Source organism: Antechinus flavipes, chromosome 2 (genome assembly GCF_016432865.1).
Source record: "Antechinus flavipes isolate AdamAnt ecotype Samford, QLD, Australia chromosome 2, AdamAnt_v2, whole genome shotgun sequence".
In the NCBI taxonomy this organism is placed as follows: Eukaryota; Metazoa; Chordata; class Mammalia; order Dasyuromorphia; family Dasyuridae; genus Antechinus; species Antechinus flavipes.
This window is the reverse complement of record NC_067399.1, coordinates 421,259,614-421,276,322: the sequence shown is the minus strand read 5'-3', so window position 1 is coordinate 421,276,322 and position 16,709 is coordinate 421,259,614. Positions and strand designations below refer to the sequence as shown.

The window sequence follows — 16,709 nt, the reverse complement described above, 5'->3', positions numbered from 1 at the left end:
GGTGTGACTTGCCTAAGCCACAGAGCAAGATTCAAAGCAAGAGTTAGAATCCAGGACTTAAAATTCCTTGCTTAGTACTCCCAACATTGTAATTCATTACTCCTTTTTTTCTTTATGGAGAAGAAAAAAAAAAAAGTAAGATGAGGTGATAAGTCTTGATCATGAAAAGAGAAAGGGTTTTTTTTTCCTGGTCCTGGTTTTGCTATTCTCTTTTCTTCAGATGCTGAATTTAGAGTCATATGTATTTTTCCATTCGAATGGAATTTCAGAGCTGTCTCTGATGCTTACCATCTGTGTGATCTTGGACAAATCACTCAACCTCCCTCACTTTCCTTATCTGCAAAATTAGGAGGTTGAAGGAAATGGCATTCGAAGTCCCATTCAACTCCAGATCTTTGCCCCTGTGAGAATTATAGGCCAAGATAAAGTCAAGCATGAGGAGGGCTTATCTCCAGAGCTTCCCTGTAATTTGTCTGGACTTGTTAGAGACCTGATTTTTATTTTCTCCTCTGTGAAAGCTCCAGAAAACTGGAGGGACTTCTCCAATGATAGCTCCAATCTGCCAGAACTTTTGTTTCTCAGGAGACTGGATGACCCCATCTCCAAACCAGAATCTTTTTAGGGAGTATTAGGCAGTTTTAGTCAGAACCTGTCTCCACAGAAAAAATCAATTTTGTTTGTAAAAATTTCAGATCTAATGACAGAGTCAAATAGAGAGTGTCTCCTAAGAGGAACCCCATAGGGATAGACCGTAAATGGTGGAAATATGTTTGCAGAGAATAAGTAAAGCCTTAATGGCTCTATCACCTCAGGATAACAGTTTTGATAGTGACTTCCCAGTCCCTGGAATAATGTGCGCGCATGCACACACACACACACACCAGAGTTTGTGTATATGTGTGTATATGTGTGTGAATACATATATATATATATACACATATGTGTGTTTTATATTTTTGATGCTGATTTAAGCATCAAAAGTAAGAATAAATGAAAAAAATCTAAAAAAGCATATTCACTTAAATTTTTTAAAAGACAACTTTGTTCAACCTATACATATTTAAAAAAAAAAAATAATCCTGTGCCAATTTCTAAATTCTAATAATCTGACTTCAAATCCTAAGTCTGTATGCTTTTATCCTTGTGTCACTTTTTCTCCTTCTGCAAGCTTCTTTCTCTGTTTGAGCCTCAATTTCTTCCTCTGTAAAATGAAGACAGTAGACAAGATCATCTTAAAGGTCTACGTTCTTTAAATGGCTGTGGCCCACATCAGTTCTTCATTAGTTCTATATTAGAAATTAAGAAGCCCCTGGACAATTCTGTGGTGTTTGGGGCGATAGATGTGCCTGTGGAGTTTCTTGAATCCCAACAAATTCTATGTCTAATTTATGCTAAACATCTTGTTCCCCGTTGGGAGACCCTGGTCTGTCTCCTAATGCTATTTTGTAACACCACTTCTCTCCCAGCCCCGTGCCTCCAATTGATCAAGAGGAAGACAGGAAAATATTGTGAAGCAATGATGAGATACCGGTAATTGTTTCAGGGAGACCTCTGAACTCAGAAGTGATGAGACAATAGTTTGTCTAGGAATAATCTGGCAAGCCCTGGGGAGGAATTGAAGGGTGAAATGATAAAATGCATTAGCTAATCTTTGTCAATAGTAATGGGACCACTTATTGAGAGAGCACATTTCATTTTTCAAGTGCCATTCATGTGAATTGCCTGGCTTCGCCCTACTCTGTATTCCTGGGAGGGAAGGAAGCCTGGGAATAATTTCACAGTTAGGAAAAGTAGGGAACAGAATGGCCTGTCATTTGTTTGTTTCTGTTTACTGGATTTTTACTGTCAAAGTGCTTCTATTGGAAAATGTCTATTGTCTAATGTGAGAAGAGGAGCTGACAGGGAGGCATTTGCTGCTATCACACAAGGGGAAGGTGGGGTCTCACTATCTACGAAATTTGGAAACCATTCAGGACAAGGTCCTGCTGCTCTGGATTCCTAAGTAGTTTTGTGGGGCGGGGATGGGGGCTGCGTCAGAGATCCAGCCCTGGGGCTGCGAGGTACTCAACTCCAGGCCTGAAGCAGCTGATTCAATCTTGCAAATATCTTCTTGTGGCTTGAAATGTTCCCGCTGGGAGGGATAGAGGTCAACTCCAAACCTTCCAAGTTTGTGTGTCTAACAAGCCTCCAAAACCCGCTACCACCTCTGTGCCTCCGCCACCGTGTCTCCCCTGGCCAGGTGGAAAGGGGGAAGCCGCTCTGTTGCCCTCGGAAGCCCTGCAGGCCTCTGCCCAGGCCCAGTGACCGAGCCACGTGCAGCCAGCACCGGGCAGGCTCCTGCTTCCTCTCCACGCTGCTTCCTCTGAGCTCTCTCTGTGATGCTGCTGCCTAACCTTGACTCTCACTGGCCACAGCCACGGGGCTTTCCTTTGTGCTTGATCTAACCATGTGGTGGAATGATAGAAACAGAACATGGTTCTGTCAAGCACCGCGGAAAGCTCCGTGCTTTTCTGCAGCATGGCCCAGCGCCTCCTCCTCCTCCTCCTCCTGCTGCCGCTGCTGCTGCTCCTTCGCCGCCGGCGGACTCTTCTCTTCTCTGCCGCGGAGCACCGTGGGAAGGCCATCTCCACGGGCCTCAGGCCTTGCCACAGCCAGGACGGCCTGGGCTTCTGCCTCTCAACCTCCTAGCCATCCACACATCTACCCCTCCACCGGCCAGGGCCCGGCACTGGAGGGGACTCCAAGGATGAACTGAGGACACGTATGGGCCGAGTTTGGTCCGCAGTCACGGGACCACTTATTTAGGGACATTCATCTCCAAGTGGTGCACCTGTGAATTACCTGGCTCTTGTTTACTCTGTGCGGGGAGGCGGGGAGGATGGGGATTATTTTGTAGGTAGGAAAAGGGGGAACAGAAAGGCAGAGTCGCGCGTCCAAAATCACACCGCGAGTCTGTGCCAAAGGCTAGACTTGAATCCAGATCTCTAAACCAGTTCAACAAGGCACATGCTCAGAATGCTGGGATGAAGGAAGTGAAGCAACTCAGAGTATCCTGATTCAGCTCCTTCCTTTCCCCTAAGGGAGTAAAAAAGGACAAGCATTAAACATTTCCAGTCCATGCACACGTTCCGTGGCTTCATGGGAAAATCTCAACCCAGATATCCCAATATAGCTTTTCTAAAGGTTTTGTGTTGGGAATGCTATGCTACTTCAGGCTTCCTTCAACCTTTAGGGTAAAAAATAATAGTAGAACTTTATAGAGTATTCTAGAAATTTAGCAGTGGGGTAGGTTCATCTTACTAAGCAGAATCCCTCACTAAAGGTGAGGGAAGCCATTGGACGACCCTTCCATCCTTGGCCAGATCATAGTAACAAAAGGGCCAGAAGTCTAGGTTGACCCTGTTAAAGATGTTTTCCTACATCAAGGTTAGGCATCTCACTGGGAACCCCCTAGAGAAATGTCTGCTTTGTCAATACAGGGAAGGGATCTCTGTTTCTCATTCCCCAATCCTATAGATTGACACATTATCAACTGTGATAGCTACCGCTATGGGGAATGGGCTCAATTTCATAAAACCATGGACTTTTGAATTGGAAGAGGCCTTAGAAATTATCTCTTCAGTCCCTTCATTTACATAGATGGAAACTCTGGCCCAGAGAGGTGGATGGCCTTTTCAAGGTCATATAGCTAATAATTAGAAGAATCGAAATGTAAATTTCAATACTCTCAAAGAAAATAATTAACAGAAATGAAATTCAAACCAGAATTAGAGAATGTGAGAGGCTATCTAATCCAAACTACTATATGATACTTTGGTTCCAGTTCTGAACTTCATGTTGTTATTCCCTCCCAATCTAATATTCAGGACCTGGGACCCAAATTTGCATTCCCATATATGCATGATCATGTGATTCTAAGTGGTTTGTAAGCCTCGGTTTACCCTCAGTGCAGAATTGGTCCTATGGACTAATAACGTGAGAGCAATAGAATATTAAATAGGTGATTATTTGTTTTAACACTCAGCATCATGGCCCTCTCTCAAGGTACTATGTCTATCATTACAGAATGGAAATTGTGCAGGGAATGTAGACAATTTAAATGGATTTCCCCCTACACCAAAAGCCACATCAATACATTTGTGAGTAATAGCTTCAAAATAAACCTGTGAACCCCAGAATTTTCCTTTCTTCTTGGAATAGTGAAAACAAACTGTTCCCCTTCTCTACTGCCATTCTCTTTGTACTGAGATGAAGTGTTACAATAGAGGAAAGAATCTCCCCACTAGCCCTTAATCAGGCACCTTCAATCATTTGGACCTTAAAGTGCTCTGTCCAGTTTGGTCCTGAAAAAGCATTACATGGCCAGAAGGCCAATTTCATTTAACTCAGCCTTTTGGGCAGATGGTTAGGGCATACATTAGTTTCTCTGATGGGAATAACTTAATAGGACGGCCACCTGCCCAAGTGATCACCAGGCTTCTAGTAAAATAGTAAATGTTATCAGGTTACTGGCGTCTGATTCCCGCAGCCTTTGCAGACTAATGGATGGGTTTGAGTGCCTGGCAAACCTCTGTGTGTGCTATTCATCATTTCTGACTGTGTGCTTGTCCAGATAACCCTCTTTAGCCAACAAAACCCTGCAGACTTTTATTCTTCCCCATTATCTTTTTGTCCTGTGTCCCTCCTTCTCCCTCTCTGTTTCTGTCTCTTTTTCTTTCAGCCATCTCATCATGAGGAGGGTCAGAAAGGACAAAAGGGAAAGGGAAAAGAATCCTAGAGCAATTCTGGAATGATCTGTACCAGCCTGTGGCATGAATGTTCACAGTTCAAAGTTGATCCAGTTGTTCTATAGGATCCATCGGCCCAGCTAGAGGTTTTCAGTAACTCCAATGGGACCCTGACTTTCCTCTCTACGACTGTTGCCCAAGGATGAAGAAAAAGCACACATCATTAAGGCAGCAGTCTCGATGGTGCCCCACCTAACATGCTAGCCCTGTATGCAGGGAGAGGGATTCCAAACTGCTGCTGGCAAGGAAATCATGCAAATGTTCTATTCCCTGTGTGTGTGCCCCTCCTGGAGAACATCGCCCGAGCAGGAATTAATAATGCAATTGTGTTACTGATGGAAAAATGTGGATTCTCCCCTGCCTCCCCTTATTAAAGGTTTTAGGTTCCTCCCTCCCAACCCGATCACACAAATGTTGTTCAGAGCTGCCTGCTGGGAGGGAAGGGGGGAGTAGGGAGGAGAGGCACAGGGCCAAGATGACATCAGCTCTCCTAAGACCCATTTCAAGTGCAGTTTTATAACCCTCCTCAAAAGCCTCCAAGAATTCTTCATTCCAAATGCCCCTGAAGAGGAGGAGTTCTGCCTTCCTGGAGTTAGCCCTCTCCTCCTAAATATTTCTGGCAGTGACAAATCTGCATCAAGATTGCCATTGACTTTTAAAGCTCTGGAAAAGTTAAAAATACTTTTTAGTAGCTATAATCATTACGTCTAACAAATGATTTTAAGTTGCTCTGGGTAGTTCAGTAATGAAATACGAAGTGACAGGGCCTGCATTTCAAGCCAGGCTTGGGTTAGGACGTCTTAGATTGCATGTGTTTTTATTAACAATTGTCCCACATGTATATAAAGACCACATCCCAATCCAGTCATTATTACAGACAATCACAAATGCAACAATAGCAAGGGGAAAATAGAAGGGAGGGAGGGAGGGAGAGAGAGAAAGAAAAAGAGAGGGGGAGGGAGGAAGGAAGGGAGGGAGAGAAAGAAAAAGAGAAGAAAAGAAGGAAGGAAAGAGAAAAAAGAAGGAAGGAAAGAGAAAAAAGAAGGAAGGAAAGAGAAAAAAGGAAAAAGCAAGGAAGGAAGGAAAGAAAGAGAGAAAGGAAGGAAGGAAGGGAAGAAAGAAAGAAAGAAAAAAGAGAAAGGAAGGAAAGAGAGAGAGAAAGGAAGAAAGAAAGAATATATAAGTCCAGTAGATCTAATGCAAGATCACTTTATGGAAATAGATTAATATGTTTGTTGTAGAGATATATCTATTGTAATCTAGCCATATTATAAAGATGGTTCTTGCTAAGTGCAAACTGGCCTCCCTTTTAATATAATGAAAATGCATTTAATAGGCTACTATCCTCAAATACTGTCTTCTAATCATTGTCCCCTCCGCCACTTCTTTTAGATCCTCTAATTGTTGTAAAGCAAATTATGTACCTTGTCTGTCTCTCTCTGTCTTCCTTTGATCAGTAGCTCTGATATCTTGGTTCAAAAATCCCATTATAAACACTTTCATAAATGAAATGGAATGCTGCTTCATTTCTACTCATGGACCCGTCAAAAGAGAACAAGTTACTTGGCAAAGAATTGCAAAATGAGGTTCCGTCTGGAACTCCACAAGCCAAAGTGTCTGGGGAAAAATCATCTAATCGGTATAGTTCAGGGAGGAATATAATTCAGAGAGCTCTGAATAGTCAGTTTGCCTAAGACAGAAAGCCCTTGACTATATGGAAATTCATGCTTTTTTCCATGGGTTTCCTGTATCACATAGACTGGGATGGAATGGTCCCTACAGCTACCTTAGTTTTAAGCAAATGCCTGCCACCTAGGAATCGGGGAAATATGAGTAAAAGAAAGCTTAGGAATGAGAAAGTTTATCCTGGTCACCCTAATCAACATTAAAAAGAGACCAAATCCACTTCAGTCACCATTAAGTTTGCATTTGTAATTATTTATTGGATTGGCCTAAAGTTTGCTTTTGTTTTGTTAATAAGAAAAGGGTAAATCAGTGACATAAAGATTACACAGGAAACTTTTAAACTACACATAAAAACAAATTGTTTTTAAATCCCTTTGATAGTTCAAAAGTATTCATGAAAATTACAAAAAATTTCTGTAATAAAAGTTTGAAACTTTCAGATATAAAATTTTTAATGATTCTTGTCTCTTTATTATAGTGATTTACCCAAAAGCCTCTCAGAGGTAGTATATTATTAGTTCATTTCTACTTCCTATATATCTCAAAGGAATAACAGTTAATTTCTTCAAAATAATTTATAATTCTAATTTGACCTAACTCCTGCCTCCACTCCAGTTAATCTGAATTAGTGAGATTTAATTGCAATAGCTACAAATCATTCTCCAATTTCTTGATTTTTTTAAATTTTGGTCCCTGAGATTATAATTGAAAATATGAAAATGAAAAGTAAGCCTAAACGTTTATCCAAAAATAATTGATACCAAGAAAAATGGGGATGCCGGGGGCAGGGATGGAGGAAGCATTATGGTAGGGTGGGGAGAAGCAGGGAGGAGGTAGAGAGTACCAGAAAAAAGTATCAATCATTTTTCTTCAGAATGTTGGAATAAGAAGAGAATTTGGAGATTATCTAGTCTTTATTTTAAAGACAAGGAAGCCCCAAGTAGGAAAACTACTTGCTTCAAGGTAATACAACTAGGAAGTGACAAAGTTAGACTTAGAACAGGTCCTCCTAGTCTAATGCTTATCGTACTATACCATGCTGGATCAATCAATCATTCAACATTTATTAGTTATCTACTATGTACCAGGCGCTGTAGTAAGCACAGGGGATACAGAAAAAGACAGTTAAAAAAAGATTTATGAATCATGTCTCTAAGAAAGAAAGAGCAATTATGGACAGGATAGTGCACCAGGCTCTACCCCTACTTTCCTGTCACCTGTCTGAACTATATGTGAAGCTGATGTGATCCCCTATTCTGCCTCCCTTCTCAGGTTCTGAGGACTATCGGAACAAGTTCAGTGGGGATTGCTTCATGGATCTCGTGTGTCCCGAGAAGTGTCGCTGTGAAGGCACCATCGTGGATTGCTCCAACCAGAAACTGGTCCGGATCCCAAACCACATCCCAGAATATGTGACTGACCTGTAAGTCTTCTGACACTCTCCAGGCCCTCTGTAATCACCAGTACCAATATCCATCCCCCAGACTAGTGGGTTCTGTTGAATCAGGTGTGTTCTATCGATGGACACCTGACTCAGTCCTGAGGCTGAGGAGCAGTACCTAGAAAAGGCAAAGATTCTTCTGGTCTCCCAGAAGATCATAACTATGAAGCTGCTAAAATGGTGGATCAGTCAATAGCCATCAAGCATTTATAAAGCATCTGTTCTGTGGCAGGCACTGTACTGAGCTTTGATGACACAAAGAAAGACAAAAACCTAATCCCTGCCTTCAAGGAGCTTACATTCTAATGGAGGAGAAGCATACAAACAACTATGTACATACAAGACAGATACAGACAGAGGAGAGGGAAGGTCAAAGGGAAGTCACTAGCATTAAGGAGAACCATAAAGGCTTCTTGAAGAAAATGAGATTTTTAGCTGAGCCTTGAAGGAATCCAAGAGACAGATGTAAGGAGATAGAACATTCTAGGGATAAGTGATCATCAATAAAAATGCCTGGAGTTTGAAGATGTAGACTTGTTTCAGAAAGTCCAGCATCATTGGATTGTAGAGTATAAAGGGAGAGTAAAGTGTGAGAAGACTAGAGAGATAGGAAGGTGTTTTCTTAGCTAAGTTATGCTAATGAAGGTATCAGTGGGCAGACCATAATTACAGTGTCTAAAACATCATTGACAATTTTTTCTTTTTTCTGACTGCAAGTACATTGCAAGTAGCATTCCTTGGGCACATATATATATATATATATATATATATATATATATATATATACATACATATATATACATACATATATATACATATATACATACATATATATATATATATATACATACATATATATACATATATATATATATATTTCTTTAGCAAAGGGAGGCAGCTCAGAGATATGGTGGGTGGCCTGACATATTTTTAAAATATACCATGTGGTATGGTCAAAGAAGCAATGGGTTTGGAGTCAGAAAAAGTTTGGTTTCAATTCTAACTGCAGTCCCTTATTAGCCACTTGACAATAGAAAAGTTACCTCATTTATTTGGCTCTCAGTCTCTTCATATGTGAAATGGTAACTATATTAATAATGGCTTCCATTTATATAAACTCTTCTAGCTTTCCAAGAAACTTTATATATGTTAGCTAATTTGATCCTCTCAACCTTGGGAAATAGATGCTATCATCCCCATTTTATAAATGAGGAAACTAAGACACATAAGAAGTTAAGTACCCAGAGTCACATAGCCAGGAAGTGTCTTGAATTCAAACTTTGAATTTTATTCACTTTATGCCACCCACCAGTAAATGAGAAGATGGCTATAAAGCACTGAAAAAATGGAAGTTTCTATTTTCTTTATGAGCTTCCTATGCCTCTTTTTACCTCTTTCCCAGTTAAATTCCTCCCCATTTTTTAAAGCTCATATCAAATGACACCTTTTCCATGAAGTCTTCCCTGACTCCAACTTCCAGCAGGTATCACTTTTCTCCTTTTAATCCTCCTCTAGCACTTTCTTTTACACATCCGATGAAGTATTTTGATTTTTTATTTGTGTTTATTTTGGACCTATGAGATCATCCCTTCAAGTATGAAAACTCCTTCCACCCATGCAGGTAGCTCTACTCATCCATCATTTAATAGTCTTAGTTACCTATGGGATGAAGAGGTAGTCTTGGGTGTGTGTGTGTGTGTGTGTGTGTGTGTGTGTGTGTGTGAGTGAGAGAGAGAGAGAGAGAGATGCAAGATTTTAACTCATTCTTCTGATTTGAAAGCCAGTCCCTTAACCACTGCTCCATCTCACCCCTCTCTTTTGTGTTACAGTTCTTGATGTATCAGCATGCTTTTATCTCTACCAGAATGTAAGTTTCATGGAGATCAGTATGCATCTTGAGGCAGCTTGGTAATACAGTGATTAGAGCTCTAGACCTAGAATCAGCAAGATCTGAATTCAAATCCAGATTCAGACTAGTTGCATGACTCTCTAGGCAAGTTATTTTACCTCTGTCTCAGTTTCCTCAACTGTAAAAGGGGAATAACAATAGTACTTACTTCCCAGGGTCATTGTGAGGATCAAATGAGATAATCTTTATAAATCACTTTCCAAAGATTAAAGTGATATATAGATGCAATTTTTATTATTATTCCTCTAACATCTAAAACTCTGTTCTTACATAATACCTTTGCCCAATTGAATTAAAATTAATAGTGAGATGCTCAAAAAATTATCAAACTGTGCATACCTTTTGATCCAGCTTACTTCTGGGCTTATACCCCAAAGAGATACTAAAGAAGGGAAAGGGACCTGTATGTGCCAAAATGTTTGTGGCAGCCCTGTTTATAGTGGCTAGAAGCTGGAAAATGAATGGATGCCCATCAATTGGAGAATGGTTGAGTAAATTGTGGTATATGAATGTTATGGAATATTATTGTTTTGTAAGAAATGACCAGCAGGATGAATACAGAGAGGACTGGCGAGACTTACATGAACTGATGCTGAATGAAATGAGCAGAACCAGGAGATCATTATATACCTCAACAATGATACTGTTTGAGGATGTATTCTGATGGAAGTGGATATCTTCGATAAAGAGAGCCTTAATTGATCAAAGATGGACAGAAGCAGCTACACCCAAAGAAAGAACACTGGAAAATGAATATAAACTGCTTGCATTTTTGTTTTTCTTCCCGGGTTATTTATATCTTCTGAATCCAACTCTCCCTGTGCAACAAGAGAACTGTTTAGTTCTGCACACACATATTGTATCTAGGATATACTGTAACCTATTCAACATGTAAAGGACTGCTTGCCATCTGGGGGAGGGGGTGGAGGGAGGGAGGAGAGAAATCAGAACAGAAGTGAGTGCAAGGGATAATGTTGTAAAAAATTACCCTGGCATGGGTTCTGTCAATAAAAAGTTATTAAATTTTTAAAAATTAATAGTGAGTTTAGATGCTGAGATAATTATATGTATGGATTTATTGTGTGATAAACAAAAAAGGACATCTTTCTGTAGTCCAGAATGATTCTTGATGGAGGTGGATAGATAGTGATTTTCTTTTCTTTTCCTCCAGTGCCTCTGCATTACTTTTAGAACTAAGATGCCAAATAATCAAATGAGGAACATTGGATAGTACAGCTGAGTTTCTATTCAATTATATCTTTCAGATGTTGTGAGTCTTGCAGGGTGTAAGGAATTAAAGACATGTGGAGTGCTATAACATTATCTCAGTAAAGATCATAGTCCTTCCAGGGTGAAGGAATGGAAGTCACTTATCCTAATGCCTAATTTCCTTTTCACTTTTGCTTCATTCCAGACGCCTAAATGACAATGAAATCTCTGTCCTTGAAGCTACTGGGATCTTCAAGAAGCTGCCTAATCTAAGGAAGATGTGAGTAGAGAGCCATAGCCACTACATTGCACCTGTGATGCAGAGCTAGTGGGCCTGCAAGGTTAATAGGCAAAGTCTAGGAGCCTAGATAACCATCAAATAGTTAAGGTATGATTGTGAAAATGGGGCAGTCACATGGTGCAGTGGATGAGGTGCCAGACCTGGAGTAAGGAAAACTGAGTTCTCATCCAGTTTCAGATACTTAAGAGCTGTGTGATCCTGGGCAAGTCACTTAACCCTATTTGCCTCAGTTTTTTTTTTTTTTTTCTGTAAAATGAACTGGAAAAAGAAATGGCAAATGTCCAGTATCTTTGTCAAGAAATCCCTATGGAAGAGTATTGATGTGCTATGGTCTGTAGTATCATGAATAGTTGAACACAACTGAACAACAACAAATGTGCCAAAAATTGTGCTAAGCATTAAGGTTACAATAAAAGTTAAAAGACCCTGCCCTCAAAGAATTCACAGTCTAATTTTGAAGTAGGCAACATTCAAACAAGGATGTACAAATATGATATAGATGGAATAAGTTGGAAATAATCGACAGAGGGAAGGCACTCTTGGGAAGGATGACCAAAAGTTTCTTATTTAAGGCAGAGTTTTAACTGATACTGGAAAAAATTCAGGAGGGTGATTATTGAGTATGGGTTTTCTTCTTGTTGAGAAGTGAAATTGCTATTTTTCTAGTTCTTTAGGGAACAGAGAAAGAAAATATATTTGGGCCAGAAATATTTACCTAAAGAGTTTTTTTGTTTGTTTTTGGAGGGGAGGGATATCATTTCTCGAGTAAAGATGATTCATTATCCTTTTGATTGGTACTAATCTGTGATTTCATTGGCATGGGGAATTTCCTCTACAAATGAAGATAGACAATTCTTTGTTAATTTGTAGTCTTCAAGAGTTTTCTGAAATACTGAGAGATTAAGATAATTGCTCATGAACACACACCTACCCTAGATCTCAGATGGGAGTCAAAACTAGGTTTTCCTGGCTCCAAGATGAGTTCTCTATCCACTATACCATGCTCCCTCTCCTTTTTTTCCCACATAGCTAGGAAAAAATATTTATTATATTAGGTCCTGACTTCAGAGAAGAAAAGTTTATTCTAGACATAAATAGTATTCTTCATTTAATGAGGACTACAAAGGGTGTGATAGGCTACTCCTAAGCTCCCAAACCCAGTTGAAAGAGAATGGAATGAAGGATGGCAATGTTTCTGCCAAGGCCATATGATTATTCAGAACCCAGCGGGAAGCCGTCTTGCTCTTGTTTCCTGTGAAGCAATAAGTCTTCCTTGCTCCATTCTTGGCAGGAGATGAGAATGTAAACACACAGGTGTATTTCAGATGTCTGGAAACAGGCGGCCAGAGGTGATTGCACCCCGCTGTTCACTAAGAAGTGTTGGCCTCCTGTGGATTTGCCATCACAACCTCCTCACCAAACCCTTTGCTGCCATCCTAATTGGCCAAGTTCTACCCGAACTCCCTCCTTCACAAAGAGTTCTTAGGCAGTGACAGGTTTGAGCTTTAGCTTGTCTACTAAGAGGGGAAGAAAGTTATTGTTGGAAACTCTGGATTTAGTCAAAGCAACTTCATTTGCCCCTTAGGGGGATCTGGAAGGGCTGGAGGAAATAGACTCCATCTCCAGTAGCAATTTCTCTGCTTCTCCCTGCAGTATCTTCTACTCAGTAAGGATTGAGGGGGTGAGGGGAAGTAGGGGGGAGAAAATACCTGATCAGTCAGTCAACCATCAAACATTTGTTAAGTACTTATCTTATGCCAGGTAGTGTGCTCAGTTCTGAGATAAAGAAAAAAAGCAGTCATAGTCTCTTACCTCCAGGAGCTCACATTCTGATGGGGGAGACACTATATAAATAATTATATACAAGTTGTATTATGGGTAGTAGAGGGAAGGGGAAAGAAAGAAGATAGAGCTGGAAAGCAGGGATTTCTACATTGCTGTGGAAAGGTTGCTGAGCCAAAGAAAGATAGAATGGACTCTAAGATATCTACCTTGCTTTATATAATATTTGGGTTTTGAGAAAATGTGCAAATCATTGTTGTAAATTGATTCACATTTGCAATTTGCTGGGAGAGCTGGCTATTTAAAAGAACCCTGTAGTGAAGCCTTTTGCAAAGCAGTTTTTGCTTTTCTTCTAATCTGAGCAATCACCTCCTGATGCATTGTTTGGTCAATTTGGATTTCATCCACATGTTTTCCCACAATATTATATTCTGACTCCAGGGACTCTCCAGCTTGCTTAGAATGTGAGCTTCTTGAGGACAGGGATAATGTTTTTGTCTTTCTTCAATTTTTTAGTGCTAAGCACATTATAAGTGTTTAAGAAGTGCTCATTGACCAACATGACTGACCTTTGTTTTCCCCCAGTAAGCTGTATCTTAATGAACAAGTCACTTACACACTGAGTCTCAGGAAGGGTAGGAAGCTAATTGGTATATTAGATAAAGCACTGAACTTGGAATTAGAATGACCGAAAATCAGATCCTGTCTCAGACATTTACTAGCTCTGTCCTCTTGAGCAAATCACTTAACCCTGTTTGCCTCAGTTTCCCATGTGTAATATAGAGATGTTGATAATAGTGATGGGGTGAACCCTTGACTGTTGGGGGGAAGCAATATGAGGGAACTCTGAAACTGTTTCCCTTTTGATCTGTAAAAGAAGGGAGATTCAGAATCTCTCCAAAAATCTGGAAAAGCATATCTTCCCTGACAAGTTAAGTGGCTTCATTCAATTGGAGATCTTGGTCAAAATTATCCTCCATTGATCTTTTGGGGGTAGCTTCTTCAGGAGCTCTTCAGGAAATTCCAGGCTCTTGGGGGGGGGGGGGGGGGAAGCCTTCAAAATGATTTTATTCAGTTGGAGATCTGGGCCTATTGAGTGTCTTGAAACTCCAAGATAAGTATCTAGGCCTGGGGGGCATTAACAGCATTGAAGGAATCTCATTCAATGGAAAGCCTTAGACTCAGACTGCTATAAAGGACAATTTTAAACTCCAAATCTGTAGGATTATGCTCTGCCAAGGGACTTCTCTTCTTGGCACAGTTGCCTGCCAGGACTCTTGCCTGCTGCAAAGACATTCTCTTCTTAGTGATAACCTTTTGTCATTTCCCTAATAGGACTCTTTCCATTGAGGAGTCTGTCTTCCTAGCAAAGCTGGCTTCTCAAAGCCAATAAAAATCCCTTTTTCCATTCAGATTTTTTGGATTCATGAATTCTTTTACATTGGACCTGTGTGTGTCAGAATAGAGGGGATTCTCACATCAATTCTCTACCACTAGACACACTTCAATAGTACTAACCTGACAGAGTTGTTGGGCTGATTAAGTGAGATAATATTGTAAAGTACTTTGCAAATTTTAAAGTACTATATAAATAGTAGATGTCATTATTATTATTATGTTGCATCAAATGAGGATGTAAATTCTTGCCCTAACTTCATTGTGATAATAAAATGATATCAGAGCAGAGAATTTTGAAAAATATAAAACAAATATAAGGGGTTGTTGCTATAACTCCAAATAAAATCTGAAATCAAATTTCTCTACAGTATATTTTCTCAATGTAGTGAAGGCTCATTAAGCTTTATGTTTTATACCAAGGGTCCTTAACCTGGGATCCATTAACTTGTTTTTTAAAAAAAATTTTCATAATTCCCTGGATGTGAATTAAGAGAAAATTTGAATACAATAAACTCCCAACTGGAAAATCCAAGGATTATTATTATATATTGAATGCAGATGAAGAAAATTTGAATACAATAAACTCCCAACTGGAATTTTCAAGGATTTTATATATACACACACACACACACATATTAAATACAAATGAAGAAATAATCCTGGATAAGCCCACTACTTCCTACTGAATGATTTGACTCTTTTGGAATTGTTTACTCATATCTACTATCGACTTTAAGATAATTGGTCTCCTTTGTCATACTATGGATTTTGTTTTATTATTTTGAGAAATCCATAAGCTTTATCAAACTGGCAAAAGGATCTATATCACACACACACACACACACACACACACACACACACACACACACACACTTTTAAGAATCCCTGTTTTGCATTGATTATTTTTTATCTTTTTGAAAGCTGAGTCTCTCTATCCCAGTCTGAGGTACAGTAGTCATTCAAGGCTGAACTTAGTGCTAATTATTAACAGGGAAGCTTTGACCTATTCTGTTTCCAACCTGTGCTATGCACTATATTTTTGCCATAATTAATGGGGATACCACATCTGCTTTAGCATTAGTGTAGCTCAAAACTCCTAAACTCAAGCAATCCACCAGCTTCAGCCTCTCCACTAGCAAGGATCACAGGCATGTGCTGCATGCTTACACTGACTTTCAAGTTAGTTTCAGTGCTAAAGGAAACCATCAATAAAATCTCTCAATCATGACATGGGATCATAGATCTAGAGTTCTAACCCCTTCATTTATTCAAACCAAGGAACTGAAGCCTGAGGAAATCCAATGATGTAAATTATCGAGCTCACACAGATATTAAATGTGAGAGGCAGGATCTGAACCCAGTTCCTCTGACTGCAGAAGCAGTATTCTTTTGATTGCACCACATATGCTTGTCTGTCCAGATGGGAAACCCAAAATGCAACCTTTCACCAACCAATTATATTAGTTTCTAGGAGAAGAGATGTTCTCCACTCTCTTCCTGTCTCTTACCTCCATCGCTGTCTGAGTCTGAAATCAGTTCTTTCGCCTGAATTACAACCACCTCCCTCATGTCAAACAGGGTTTATAGTAAATGTAACAAGCATGAAAAATAGAGACCCTTAGTAGACAGAGCTTTGCCTTGTCAGACTGAAGCTCTACAGAGGTAGCCAGATAGACTCCCCTTGGCTTATGGAGGCGACAACAATCACATTTCGTGGAAAGAATATAAATGGATCCTGAAAACAGAAAACAGAAGTTCTTTGGGTATACAGTTTTTCCTTAGATTTGATTTCTCCAAGTTGCCCTGCTTCAGCTAAATCTTGGGTGTGAGGCAATAGTTTTAAAATGCAGGAAGTTCTGCTATAACTAGACATATACATTCCCAGAAAGTACCTTGCTATGCAAAAATTGCTCAATAAAAACCACAGAGCTTATGGTGGAAATGGGTTTAGGAGCACAGAACTCAAAATGTGTCAAAATGTGTTACTTTGTTAAGGACATGTTCAAAAAGAGATAGAAACTTAATAAAAACATGGAAGCACAGTTTTATACATGTTAAAAGTTCCAGAAATACATAAATACTTTTGTTTTCAAAAATACAGAAGTATGGTAAGCAATAAATAATAATGTGGTTCCCAATCTTTGGTAGCTGCTAGTTCTGTACTCTGGTCTACAGTGATTGGGTGTGGTATGGATC

General features: G+C 39.7%; 1 protein-coding gene across 3 annotated transcripts in view; it reads left to right on the top strand.

The window, feature by feature from the left end:
- SLIT3 (slit guidance ligand 3) overlaps positions 1–16,709 on the top strand; it is a 778,163-nt gene that overhangs the window by 657,848 nt on the left and 103,606 nt on the right. For all 3 annotated transcript variants that reach the window (XM_051978878.1, XM_051978877.1, XM_051978879.1), the window contains 2 exons: positions 7,746–7,896; positions 11,238–11,312. In XM_051978878.1, coding sequence (XP_051834838.1) covers positions 7,746–7,896; positions 11,238–11,312 — 226 coding nt within the window. The remainder of the gene's footprint in view (positions 1–7,745; positions 7,897–11,237; positions 11,313–16,709) is intronic.